This window comes from Artemia sp. Qi Xiang Cuo, chromosome 5 (assembly GCF_049724085.1).
Source record: "Artemia sp. Qi Xiang Cuo chromosome 5, ASM4972408v1, whole genome shotgun sequence".
Classification (NCBI taxonomy): domain Eukaryota; kingdom Metazoa; phylum Arthropoda; class Branchiopoda; order Anostraca; family Artemiidae; genus Artemia; species Artemia sp. Qi Xiang Cuo.
Window position 1 is genome coordinate 16,038,786 of NC_142798.1, and position 14,824 is coordinate 16,053,609.

General features: G+C 37.2%; 1 protein-coding gene across 3 annotated transcripts in view; it reads right to left on the reverse strand.

Moving 5' to 3' along the window:
* The window catches only part of LOC148951858 (Fanconi anemia group M protein-like), a 125,728-nt gene that overhangs the window by 37,186 nt on the left and 73,718 nt on the right, over window positions 1-14,824 (reverse strand). For all 3 annotated transcript variants that reach the window (XM_089089366.1, XM_089089365.1, XM_089089367.1), the window contains 2 exons: window positions 9,105-9,267; window positions 5,162-5,409 (listed from right to left, as the gene is read on the reverse strand). In XM_089089366.1, coding sequence (XP_088945492.1) covers window positions 5,162-5,409; window positions 9,105-9,267 — 411 coding nt within the window. The remainder of the gene's footprint in view (window positions 1-5,161; window positions 5,410-9,104; window positions 9,268-14,824) is intronic.

Sequence of the window (14,824 nt, forward strand, 5' to 3'; positions counted from 1 at the left end):
AAGGGCTCATTTGATTGGGAATTCAAATGGCTAGTGACCGTTTTAACAGTCGAAAGTGATTGGAAGGCAACTAACACCCCCTTCCACGCCCACCATTTATCCAAACACATCAAATCAAAATTTAAAGGTAGCCATTTTATTCAAAGTAGTTGAAAGGTCCGAAAGTTATATCTTTTGGAATGACAATCCCCCAACAGCCCTCAGGGTAAGGGTTGTAAGTTATGCCCTGGGGCATATAAGGTTGTTATTGAAAGCTTTGTCATAGAAACTTGAGAAAAGGCTCATTCGATTGAAAATTCAAAGGGCTAGTGCCCTTTTTAATAGTCAAAAGTGATTGGAGGGCAACTAACCACCCTCTCACGCCCACCATTTCCCCAAACACATCCAATCCAAATTTTGAGATGGTCATTTTGTTCAGAGTAATTGAAAGTTCTGGAGATTAGGTCTTTGAGGTTGACCCCCCCCCCACAGCCCTATGGGCAAGGGTTGTAAGTTATTCCCTGGGGGCATATAAGGTTTTTCATAGAAATCGTTGTCGCAGAAACTTCAAAAAGGGCTCATTTGATTGGGAATTCAAATGGCTAGTGACCGTTTTAACAGTCGAAAGTGATTGGAAGGCAACTAACACCCCTTCCACGCCCACCATTTATCCAAACACATCAAATCAAAAATTAAAGTTAGCCATTTTATTCAAAGTAGTTGAAAGGTCAGAAAATTATGTCTTTTGGAATGACAATCCCCCCACAGCCCTCAGGGCAAGGGTTGTAAGTTATGCCCTTGGGGTATACAAGGTTTTTTTTTTATTATAGAAAGCGTTGTCGTAGAAAATTCAAAAAGGGGTCATTCGATTGGAAATTGAAAGGGTTTGTACCCTTTTTAATAGTTGGAAGTGATTAAAGGACAAATAACCCTCCTCTCACGCCCAACATTTCCCCAAACACATCCAATCAAAACTTTGAGATAGCAATTTACTTCAACGTAGTTAAAAGTTCTGGAAATTTGGTCTTTGAGGATGACAACCCCCCAGCCCTCAGGGCAAGGGCTGTAAGTTATGCCCTGGGAGCATATAAGGTTTTTATTGAAAGCGTTGTCGTAGAAACTTCAAAAGGGCTCATTCGATTGGAAATTAAAAGGTCTAGTGCCGTTTTTAATAGTTGATAGTGACTGGAGAACAACTAACGCCCATCTCACGCCCACCATTTCCCAAAACCCATCAAATGAAAATTTAAGATAGCCATTTTGTTCAAGATTGTTGAAAGTTCTAGAAATTAGGTCATTGAGGATGACAACCCCCTCACAGCCCTCAGGGCAGGGGTTGTAATTTATGCCCTTGGGGCATATAAGGTGCTTATAGAAAGGGTTGTCGAACAGATTCAAAACGGGCTCATTTGATTGGAAATGAAAAGGCCTAGTGCCTTTTTTAATTGTCGAAAGTTTTAGGACAGCTTGACATTTTTATAGTAAACATCGATGTGGGTACAAAGTATTATTATTTTTTCTTTTTTTTCGGTTTAGAACAGGGCACTTCGTATCGAAGGAGTTGTCAAAATTTGCACTTTACTGAAAAAAACATAAATGTTTTTACTTTTATAACTTTAATAAATCAAATAATTTTAAAATTTTGATTACTAAATATCAGTATATGTATATTAAACTGACAATTCACATTCATTTGTATTTTTTCAGTAAAGCGCAAATTTTGTTCTGGCCTTGGGAAGGCATAGGGGTTTTGCGCCCAACTTATGTTAATTTCTGCTCGTTTTGAGTTTGACTCGATTATTTATTGTAATTTCTGCTCGTTTTGGGTTTCATTTATTTATCGATGCTGATTTGTGGTAGTTTCGAGCTTGGTAGATTATTTGATTTTATTTTTGCTCATTTTTGTTTAATAGAGTTCTTTACTTTTCTTTGAAAAACTTATTTTGTGGAAAAAGTTTTTTTAATTAATTTCTGTTCGTTTTATATTGACATAGTCTTTTCAGGGAAAAAGAAAATAACATTTTAAATCTTTTCGTTTTTTAAGACTTTGTAGTTTGGCCTGTTATTTGTATGCTGGAAAATTTTCAGCAGGTTTTAACAACATACACCATTTTAAAAATCTGGACACAAATAGTACTGTTTAACTTAGTTTCATACCTCCTCTAGTTGACCTGAAATGGAAAACTTGATACCATTCGCTAACAAATCTGTTTACTTTCTTTGATAGCTTGGATACACTTAAACTATTTTGGTTTGGTTAAATTTTAAGAGCAGAAGTAGCCTCGAAAGTTTGAGCATAATACACTCAGTCGTTCTTGGGATACTACTGAGATGCCTTATTGGGAATTAGCATTATCACAATGCATTTTGATTTAATCTTAAGGCAACATTTAGTTTTTAAACATAATGGGTCAATGGAAGGGTGGGAGTGGAAGGGGGATTAGTTACCCTCCAATCACTTTCGACTATTAAAAAGGGCATCAACCCTTTCTATTTTCATTCGAATGAGCCCCTTTCAAAGTTCCCACGACAACTCCTTCGATACAGAGTGCCCTGGTCTAAACAACAACAACAACAAAAAATATTACTTATCACTTTCGACTATTAAAAAGGGCACTAGCCTTTGAATTTCCAATCGAATTAGCCTTTTTTGAAGTGTCTACGACACCAACTTCTATAAAAAGCTTATATGTACCCAGGGCATAACTTAAAACCCTTGCCTTGTGAGTTGTGGGGAAGTGTCCTTCTCAAAAACATATTTTCTATCTGAAAATCAACTAGCCTACGCTAAAAAAAATGGCTATCTAAAAATTTTGATTGGATGTGTTTGGGTGAATGATGGACGTGGAGGGGGGGCTAGTTACCCTCCAATTAGTGTCGACTATCAAAAACAGCACTAGCCCTTTGAATTTCCAATCAAATGAGCCCCTTTTGAAGTTTCTATGACAACGCCTTCTATAAAAGCCTTATATACCCCAGGACAAAACATAAACCCTTGCCCTGAAGGTAGTTGGGGAGTGTCCTTCTAAAAAACATATTTTCTATCTGGAAATCAACTACACTGAACAAAATGGCTATATCAAAATTTTGATTGGATGTGTTTGGGGGAATGATGGGCGTGGGGGAGGGGCTAGTTCCCCTCCAATCACTTTCAATTATTAAGAAGGGAACTAGCCCTTTGAATTTCCAATGTAATGAGCCTGCTTTGAAGTTTCTACGACAGCGCCTTCCTATAAATCCTTATATGCCCACAGGGCATAACTTAAAACCCTTGCCCTGAGGGTTGTTGGGGAGTGTCCTCCTAAAAAAAACATTTTCTATTTGGAAATCAACTACGCTGAAAAAAATGGTTCTCTCAAACTTTTGTTTGGATGTGTTTGGGGGAATGATGGGCGTGGTGGGGGCTAGTTGCTCTCCAATCACTTTCAACTATTAAAAAGGGCAAATGCCATTTGAATTTCCAATCGAATGAGCCTGTTTTGAAGTTTCTACGTCAACGTCTTCTATAAAAACCTTATATGCCCCCAGGGCATAACTTAAAACCCTTGACCCCGAGGGTTGTGGGGGAGTGTCCTCCACAAGAAGATATTTTCTATCTGATAATCAGCTACGTTGACAATATGCCTATCTCAAAATTTTGATTGGATGTGTTTGGAGGAATGATGGGCGTGGGGGGGGGGGGCTAGTTGCCCTCCAATCACTTTCGAATATTAAAAAGGGCACTAGCCCTTTGAATTTCCAATCGAATGAGCCTGTTTTGAATTTTCTACGACAACGCCTTCTATAAAAGCTTTATATGCCCCCAGGGCATAACTTACAACCCTTGCCCTGAGGGTTGTGGGGGAGTATCCTCCTCAAAAACCTATTTACTATCTGGAAATCAACTACGGTGAACAAATTGGCCATCTCACAATTTTTATTGTATGTCTCTGGGGGCAAGATGGGCGTGGGGAGGGGGGAGGCTAGTTGCCCTCCAATCCCTTTGTACTATTAAAAACGGCACTAGCCCTTTGAATTTCCAATCGAATGAGCCTTTTTTGAAGTTTCTACGACAATGCCTTCTATAAAAACCTTACATTCCCCCAGGGCATAACTTAAAACCCTTGCCCTGAGGGTTGTGGGGGAGTGTCCTCCTCAAAAACACATTTTCTCTCTTGAAATCAATTAAGCTGGACAAAATGGCGACCTCACAATGTTTAGTGGATGTGTGGGGGAACTATGGGTGTGGAGGGGCTAGTTGCCCTACAATCATTTTCACACATTATAACAGGCACTAGCCCTTTGAATTTCCAATTAAATGAGCCTTTTTTGAAGTTTCTACGACAACGAATTCATTAAAAAACTTATATGCCCCCAGGGCATAGCATATACACCATGCCCTGAGGGTTGTGGAGGGTGTCCTCCTAAAAAACATATTTTCTATCTTGAAATCAACAACGCTGAACAAAATGGTTATCTCACAATTTTGATTGAATGTTTTTAGGGGAATGATGGGCAGGGGGGGGGGGCTAGTTGCCCTCCAATCACTTTCGAATATTAAAAAGGGCACTAGGGCGTGGGGGGGGGAAGATGGGCGTGGGGGGGCTAGTTCCCCTCCAATCACTTTCGACTATTAAAAAGGGTACTAGCCCTTTGAATTTCCAAACGAATGAGCCGGTTTTGAAGTTTCTACGAGAACGCCTTCTATAAAAACCTTATATGCCCCAGGGCATAACTTAAAACCCTTGCCCTGAGGGTTGTGGGGGAGTGTCCTCCTCAAAAACATATTTTCTATCAGGAAATCAACAACGCTGAACAAAATGGCTATCTCAAAATTTTGACTGGATGTATTTGGGGGAATGATGTGCGTGGGGGGGCTAGTTGCCCTCCAATCACTTTCGACTATTAAAAAGGGCACTAGCCACTCCGATTTCCAATCGAATGAGCCCTTTTGAAGTTCCAATCACTTTCGACTATTAAAAAGGGCACTAGCCACTCCCATTTCCAATAGAATGAGCACTTTTCGAAGTTTCTACGACAACTCCTTCGATACGAAGTGCCCGGGTATGGAGAAAAAATCAAAAAACAACACATTGTGCCCGCATCGTTCTTTACTTAGGAAGCGCTAGCGCGCTGCCTATGATACCTTCAGACGGTTACTTGAATCCAAGTGCTTTATTTAGGAGGACTGGAAGCACCTCACCTGTGCAAAAATCATTACTCTTGTAGGTTCATTCTTTGCCTTCATCTTTGTAAAATGCTCTAAAACCACTTCACGAAGTTTCTCTAGTTTTGGATGACCAATAACAAATTCTTGGCCAGGGTTTCTTTGAGATAAGCGGAGATCATTTGAGCCAAATTTTGTTTCCAACTCATTAAGAAGAGCTGCAAAGTCAGCATGTTGGAGCAGCTCAGATTTCATTTTTGAAGGCCTTTCGTTTTGTAGGTAGTCTAGAAAAGCAAATTAACTTGTTAGTTTTCATTTTTGAAGGCCTCTCGTTTCGTTGATAGTCTAGAAAAGCAAATTAATTTGTTAGCTTTCATTTTGATGGTCTCTCGTTTTGTAGATAGTCTGAAAAAGCAAATTAATTTGATACCTTTCATTTTTGAAGGCCTACGTTTTGTAGGTAGTCTATAAAAGCAAGTTAATTTGATACCTTTCATTTTTGAGAACCTCTCGTTTTGTTGATAGTCTAGAAAAGCAAATTAATTTTTTAGCTTTCATTCCGATGGCCGCTCGTTTTGTAAGTCTGGAAAAGCAAATTAATTTGATACCTTTCATTTTTGAAAGCCTCTCATTTTTTAGATAGTCTAGAAAAGCAAATTAATTTGTTATCTTTCATTTCGATGGCATCTCGTTTTGTAGATAGTCTGGAAAAGCGAATAAATTTGATACCTTTTCATTTTTGAAAGCCTCTCGTTTTGTAGATAGTCTAGGAAAGTAAATAATAACGCTGCTCTTCACTTTGATTGGAAAAAAATCATTTTATTTTTATTTTATTTAACATTACAATAGGGGCGATGGTATTTTATAATTTTTACATTTTGGTTAAACAAAATTTTCAAGTTTATTATTCCAAAAACCATTTTGAATGCTCATCGTCTTGCTTATATCCTGAGAAATTCTTTTTTTTAGTTTAATATACTTTATGAGCGATTAACCGAAAACAAAATAGACAAAAAAAAAATTGATCAGACATATACACGAAGACACGTAATAACTTCAGGAATACCTAAAAGCCGCAGTAATTTGGCTGGCCCACTGGTATATCAAACAGTTCGTGGTAATAAACTGTAAGTAAGGAGCGACACGGCTCAATGGTGACCGAAACTCTAGAAAACAAGCTCTTTACGCTAAAGTTTGACTTTCTCAAACTCAAAACTTTAGCGTAAAGAGCGAGGCGTTGAGGAGGGGACAGCCCCTTTCATATACGGAATAATTTCTGTTCGTTTTAAGTTTTAACGTCGTTCCTTACTTTCAGTTGAAAAAAACTTGTTTTTTTTATTTGATTACATAACATACACGACACAGAGTATAATTTGACTGTCCCAGGGTACATTTGTGTTATAAATTAAAAAGAGAAAAACAACAAATAATTTCACAAAAGTGGATATCCATTTGGATTCTCTATCTATAAAAATTAGGAAAAAATAACTAAATAAGAAAATAAGCACATATAAAATAATAACAAATAAAACTAAATAAGAATAAGAATATAGGAAGAAGAATAAAAAAGACAATAAGAACAACAAAGCAGAAAAGAGGGAAGTTAAGTCACAGCTTGTATAAACAAACAGAACCAAATAAACGTAAACGAATTAGCCTAAACAAAACCCCTGTAATATTTACAATCCTACCATTCCGTCAAAAAAGAAAAATGAGAGTTTAAAAGTTATCCTGCGTGTGCCAATATCTATATGATTTTTTTTTTTTTTTTTTTTTTTATTGGGTTGTCTTCAGTAAATATTTATGATTATTCGTCATAACTCTCATTAATTTTCTATTTTTAAGCACCTCTTACACTTTAATCTTTGCTAATTGTAATAAGTTTTTTGTTCGGCTTTTTTACTGGTAACAATTGAGTGAGTGAACCATTCTGTTTGTTTTACGCATATTACAAGCCAGAAAAGGGTAAATTTCGTCAGGTGAAAACAACCAAGCACCATCACTATGTGAATTCTCACTGGTATATATGTTTGAAAGCAAAATTTTCGAGGTTTACTTGCTAAAAGCATATTGAAACCCTAGGCTGTATTCAGGGCGTTGAGGGTAGGGATTATTTACCCCTCCCCCCCCCCAAACAAAAAAAAAATTGGGTCCGCTTGTAAAAACGTAACAAAAATGCAAAGCATATCATATATTAAATACGTAACCTAACCTAGGTACCTTCCCCCCCCCAAAAAAAAAACACCAAAAAACAACACTTTAAATATCGTATACGAAATCAAAACTAAGCTATACATTGTATTTCTCTACAGCCGCGTGTTAAATCATCCCGTCAAAACGGGTTTGTTCAACGCGTCTCGAGTTTGAGATATCAAAACAGCAGATATACTAAAGGAGTACCCTAAAAAGAAATATGTAAAACAATATATGCTGTTTTAGCTTGTGCCACTTAAAAACCAAAAAAATTTTCGTGTGAATGGGTGAGAAACAACTTCAGTTTTTTAGCCATTTGTTTCGGTATTTCGTTTATGTAATAAAAAACAAATTTTTGATACGTGTTTTAATTTTTTTTTTTTTTTTACCCACTCAACCCACCCCACCCCCACCCCCAAAAAAACCCTGGATACGACCATGCTGAAAACTAAAAAGGTTTATAATAAATACTTGAAGACTTTCAAGAACTTGATTAAACTTTGTTAGAAACAAATTCATTTTATAAACATTTTTACCAGCGCAAAACAAATCTAAAGAGATGAAAACCGAAGACGTGTCTTTGCATTGGATGACACGAAATCCATGTACTAATGTTCCATGAAATTCGATTTTAACCTGAAATTAGATATAAAAAAAAGTTGTTTTTTTTTTACAGAAAGTGAATTCCGATCCCGAAACTTAAAACAAACCATAATTGTTCCATATGCGAGGGGGATTGCCCCCTCCGCAACCACACGCTCTTTATGCTAAAGTTCTAAAATGCTTCAAAATTAATTCTTAAACCAATTCAAAGGTTCTTTGTGTTTGAGCACTCGTCGCTAAGGAATTAGAACAAAAATCAAAACTTTAGCGTAAAGCGCGGGGGATTGAAGAGGAGGCAGGACCTCTCATATACGGAATAAATCCTTTTGGTTTTAAGTTTCAATTCCCCTCTTTAATTTCACATGAAAAAAAATTTTATTCCTGTTCGCTTTTAATAGGATACTCAGGGTTACCCTAAAGCGTAGAGGGTACAGCAATTTATAATTACCTGAATATTCACTCACTTTATAAGAAATATAAGAAATTTCACATTTTGTAGATGGTGTCTTTAGGGTTCATAAACCTGACTTCATAAATATGATTCCCGAATCGTACCAATAGCTGCATCCTATAAACATGAAGAATTACTAGCATTCCCTCATGACAGTACGTTGGCTACAGATGAAGAATCCCTTATACTAAAGTTACAAACGATAACTGAGAAAGTTTACCATTGGTTTGATAGTAATCGTTTAGCTATGAATGTAAAAAAGTCACACCTACTTATTTTTTTCTCGTATAGGTAAGAACTGTCCTACAGTAATGGAGCTTTTTACTTCAAGAGGTCCTATATGCCGCCCACCTGACCGATAAGTGCGATTCCTTGGACTTCTTCTGGAAAAAAAATCTAACATTCAAGCAGCATATTCAGATGATAAGAGTCAAAGCTTCAAGAGGACTGGGGATGATTAAAAACTTAGACAATTTTTTCCTTTTTCTATTCTCTGTCTTTTATACTCCTCTCTTATTTATCCTTATCTATATATATATATATATATATATATATATATATATATATATATATATATATATATATATATATATATATATATATATATATATATAATGCAAAAATTATGAATATAAAATGAAAAACGTTAAAGTAGGAAAAAATAAAAATGTCAGAAGAGATAAGAAGAATCATCAATAACAGGAAAGAATGAGAAAAGCAACAAATAATTACTCTGTAAGAACAAGTAAAATGGACGTATTCCATGTGTTGTGAGTAGCTCTAGTGCATGCGCCAATGTCATGCAAACAGCAAATTCTCCTTCAATAACACCACATTGCTGGTTCGATAACTCATGAGGTCGATTTTGGCGGAAAGCGTCTCGGGATTTTAATAACTGCAAAAATTATAGTCAGTAACTCAAATCGTACTATTGAAAAAAGGCCTTGGGTAAAACTTTTAAGGAACACAATAGTAAAAAAACTAAAGGAAACTAGCTTAAACTACAATTCAGCGAAATACAAAGATGGGAATATTTCAAGAGACATAAGCAGGTGAATTGGCTAAAGCTGCTTCCCTATAACTAGATTTATCAGCCAGTGGCGTAGCCAGCTCAACTTGCACCGGGACACAATTCCTTTTTAGCCCCCACCTCCCGTTCGAAAACAATTTAACATTATATGTCAGATATACTCACAAATTAATAAATAAAGTGAAATAAATAAAGTCAAGCTAGGCTTTAATTTGAGCTAGAATTTAAAGTTTCAACTAGATTTTAAAGACAGTAATATGAGATATATTGTGCGTTTTACGTCATTTGAAATCCTTGTTCCAGCATAATCTGCGACGTCTACCATTCTATTTCTCCCTTACGGACTATGTATTAAGACTATTCTAAGACCACACTGGCTTTAAATGACGTATGAAGCGAATAAGAAAAAATAATAAATGAAACAAAACGTGGTAAAATAAAATCAAATAGGCGAGAAAAGCGAGAGTAGTATCAGCCAGTGGGCCAATATGAAACGAAAATAAGCAGATATTTCGACAAGGACCTCCGCCAAGTCGTTTTCAGTGCTAAAAAAAAATATTTTTTCTTTAAATAAAAAAATCCAACCTTTTCAAGTAAACCCCACAAGAGCAGATTTCACACTAAATTTTAGGAGTTTTTTTTTCTGAGCATTGAAGATGACTTTGCGGGGGTTCTTGTCGAAATACCTGCTTATTTTCGTTTCATATTGTTCCACTGGCTGACTCTACTCTCGTTTTGCCTATTTGATTTTATTTTTCATTTGTTATTTTTTCTTTTTTGTTTCATATGTATTACAACTATTCTAAGAATTCAGTTATTTTTGTGCATTAAGAGCCAGACATCACAGCCCTCATTACCGCGGTCGTAGCTAGTATATTTTGGGGGATGAGGGTAGCTGGGACTTGACTCTAAGCTACCCCAAGAAATTTCTCAAATAAGTTTGAAGAGCATTAAATCTAGATTTCACTAATGTTGGGTTCTTGGCTCATGTCGCACGGATGATTTTCATAAAGGCTGAATTACACTCCCCTCGCAGTAGGGGCCTCCCACGAGCCACTCAGCGCGTCTCCAGGTGGCAGATAGGGGAAGGCTCTACAGATATATAGGGTACTTCAATTAGGTAGGAGGCGCGGACAAGTGGGGACCTACTCCCTGGGGGTTCATAAAAGAAGCTGGAGCACCCTCGCCCGGGAGTTATAATGTAGGTGGAGAAGGAAGAAGGCCCCTCAAATGTACACTGAGCAGAGCCCACCAGTGTGTGGACATCCCCGTCCGTTACATATCTTTTCCCAGCAATGGGTTAAATTGTATGGTGAAACAGAACACCATCGCGGGAGGGTCCTCTATAGGAGGACAACTGTGGCAGGGCAGAGGATCCTGATTTATGGACAAAGGCCTCTGCAAGGTGGTGGGGAGGAGAGGCTTACCGCCACAACTTATTTAGCCAAGAAACCACTTCTCTTGAAATCATGAAAAAGGGCTTAGCATTGTGCGAATATCTGCTATCGCGTCCGGGTTAATCGACGAACCACCAATTTTGAATGATGATGATGATGCGATCTTACAGAAAACATCTAGCTTTCAAGATGAGATGTCTCCGTCGCATCGCCAGAATCAAATGATTCTGCCCGTATCAAAAATACGGAAGTACGCCAAAGGCTGCGTTCGACTGAAACCATTCTAAGTAACATCAAGAGACTGCAACTGCATCATTTCGGCCACGTCAAGCAATTGAAGTCGAGCCACCTCCCGAAAACCGCACTTGGATGATCTCTGAATGGCCTCCGTCCAGGAGGCAAACCATGCAAGCGATGGATGATGTACTTCAATTTTGACTATGTGAATTTAGCCCAGTTATCACGTACTGCATCTGATAGAATAATGTATAGAGGCCTTACGCATGAGATAGAAGGAGTGGCCACAAAACGGCCAACGAGGATGGTTTGGACCTAAGTAAGTAAGTTAGATTTTTAATATATATAAAGCACCTAGTATAAACGATATCTAGTCATTTTATGCATACACAATGTTTCAAATAACAAAGAAGTAAGATGTTAATGGGGCTATGTCTCATTAGTAGATGTTGGAGGAGTTTTCTGGTGTCCGCGCTCTTTGGATGTTACTGGATTTTATTGACATTCGTTCTTCTAATAAAGTATAGTATATTTTAATCTTTCTAATGAGTAGGTAGTGGCGATGAGCGAGACAAAACGATTTCGGCCCATGGAGCTCAAGGACTACCCGACGTATCATTATTCATCCAAGGTAACAACGTTACAATATCAGGCAAGTACACAGAACACAACTTGGAAACAAACACAAGATATTTGTAAACTACGTGAGAACATACAAGAAACTATGTGGGACAAGTATTCGGGAATTAATTTCGGGAATTAATACGACCAGGGACTCGTAAGCCCCCCCCCCCTTCATTCTGAAGTACCTGAGCAAACATCTCTATAATTTTCATATTTTTATGTTCTAATTTAGATACTCAGGTGACAAATACTCTCACAAAAAACTATTTCACTTTCAGCACCATAATACAAGAGAGGGAAAGTCTCTTGTGAACGTCTTTCTCTTTTATTGTTTCAAAAGTTTTGCCGTATTTTATGAGTCTTCTTCAAACTGTGATAGCTCACTGAATACTCAGTCAATTTAATCAAAGATTAAATTTGATTCGCCAATTGGTTCGCTGCGTTTAAATCAACGTAAGGCAAAGTCAGTTACTTCCATCGGTAAAAAAAAATTGGGTGCCAGAATTCGATAAAGTCAACGAAGGTCTTTTTACCTCATCCAGATTGGCGAAGGTTCTAACGATGATAAAGCATACGAAGTGCTTGAAAAAATGGACATTCGATTGGCGACAGGCCTAGGGGTATGATGGGTAAAGTCATTGAAATTAAATTAGTAATAAGTGAAATATTACAGTTTGAATAAGACTCGTAAAATTTGACAAAACTTATGAAACGAAGGACGTCTTTCTCTATCGAAAGGACGTTTTTCTATTGGGAAGGAAGTTTATCTCTAGCAAAGAGGACATCTTTCTATTGGGAAGGCCATATACAAACAGCATTTTTTGGTAAACAGCAACTGTAAAATAATGCTGATGTCAGTCAAGCTGTCTTAAAATACCTATTGAATCATCAATACCTATTGTCTCAAAATACCTATTGAATCTCAGCTTCATTTTCTCGAGGAAGGATGATTCCTCCTTCTGGACAACTCTTAGTTTCCAATTTTTAACAACTCTTTTTCTTCCTTCATACAACTCCTTCGACTTACTACCCCACAGTAATCCCGTAAAATCATCTTGTGTATCAGTTTTTGCCCAAACAGTTCATAACAGCTAAATAATCCCTCAACTTAGGGGGATTTTCTACTATTTTTTAAATCAAAATTCGCAGAAAAAAAGTTGGCAGTAGACTACCCTCCTAGATTCCAAAGATTCCTAGATTGCGTGTAAGTCTTCGTTTCATGTTTTTCTAAGCTAGATTTTCTCCTGAGCAGCTATTATAGCAAAATTACTTAACAATGGCGGTAACCCAATCATCGTTTGAAAAAGCAATTAAGGACTTGAAGGAACGCCTGATTTCAATTTCTAATGATCAATCTTCGATCAAAGCCCACCAGGCTGGAGTGTCTTCCAAGCTCGATACAGTTATGTCTGACATACAGTCACTTAGGCAAAGCTTAGCAGATAAAGATGCTGAAATAGTTGAACTACGATCTTCTATTGAAAGCCATCAAGCTGAGCGTGTGAAACTCAAAAAAAGGTTGCTTGAACTAGAAGTTAAAGATCGTCAGCTGAATTTAATTATTCATGGCCTGCCAAAAGAGAAATCAGGCCAATCTCTTACTAAAAATATTGAGATTCTATTCGAAGAAAAATTAGAGATTGAAAAAGATATTCCTCTTAAAAAAGTGTACCGTATAAAGAGTGTTAGCCCCATTACAGTTAGAAACAACAAACAAGCTGGAGTATCGCCTGTTCTTATTTTTTGTGCGAATAATTTGGACTTGCAAATGCTATTGGGCAATGTAGGCAAACTTAAAGGAAGCGGTATGAGAATAAGTACTGATTTGCCTTCTTCACTAAATGCCCTACGTAATGAGCTTTTGGTCAAGGCACGTGATCTTAAAGCTCAGCAAATATCCAAGTTCACGCGAGTGAAACAATCCGGGGCCAGACTATTGCTGCAAACTAGAAACGATATTATTGGCCCATGGGTAACACATGACGAATGCTAATATTGGTTGTATATATATCTACAAATGATTTGTCAGATTGATTATGTTTTTTGATTCAGTATATAGTCTATGCTGCTTAGGAATGTGAAGATCGATAAGTAAAGTGTCCTACTTAAAAAAAAGTGTATTTATCTCGTTGTCTGTGTTCTTCTTTATTTTTGTTTCCTTTCTTTTTGCTCTTTTCGTTCCTATGTGCTTTCTTTTTTTCCGTATTTTTCACTTATTTCCACATACCTGCTCATCTATCTCTTAGCTCCTAGGCCTAAATTCATCAAAATTGGGTCAGTTTTCTTGCCGTATATCTTTTGTTGCAGAAATTTTACAAGAACGTACTGCCGATGACTCTTTTCCACTGCGTCACCCCGGCCCACCGCCAAGTGGAGAATACGGGTGAGTAATTTTTTTCTAATTTGAATGGTGTTGGCTGTGGTGGAACTCGCGATAGGTTGAGTGAGTTGGAGGGGAGACCCATGAATTTATCACAGATTCTTTCATGCACTGATAGAGAGGATGAAAACACTTATGATTATTTTATTAATAATTTACCCACGAACAAATACCTTTCTCTTGGAATGATTATGAGTAAACCAACAAAAAAGTGTCTGAGAACAGCATTTCTAAATTGTTGTGGACTTATGAGTAGTTTAGAAAACATTTCACTATTGCTTCCCGACCATAAGATTGATGTTTTTGGTGCATGTGAAACATTTTTAAATGAGCATTCTTCTGAGCTAGCTCATATAAATGGGTATAAGTCGTTATTTAAACATAGAATATTTAGACAGAGAGGAGGGTTGGCTTTTTTGTAAATGATAGTATGCCTGTAAGAAAAGTGAATGATTATGATTACCTTTATGAAGAAATGTCATTTGAATTTTTTGCTATTGAGCTAGATTTAAGTCCTTCGAAAGTATTGTGTTGCGTCTTATATAGACCGCCGAGTTCGGCTGCTAAACAATTTGTAGAAAAGTTCGATGAACTTAGCTCGCTGATGACCCAAAGAAAGTGTAAGTTAATGATGTTGGGTCCGCGGGTTTGCTTCCAACATGCCGGGTCCCGAAGAGAATCAAGGATTCGTCAGCCTCGTTAATTGACAATATTTTCACAAATTACGAGACACTGGGTTGTAACGTTATAGTTGATAATACTTCTGACCATTTTATGATCCTGT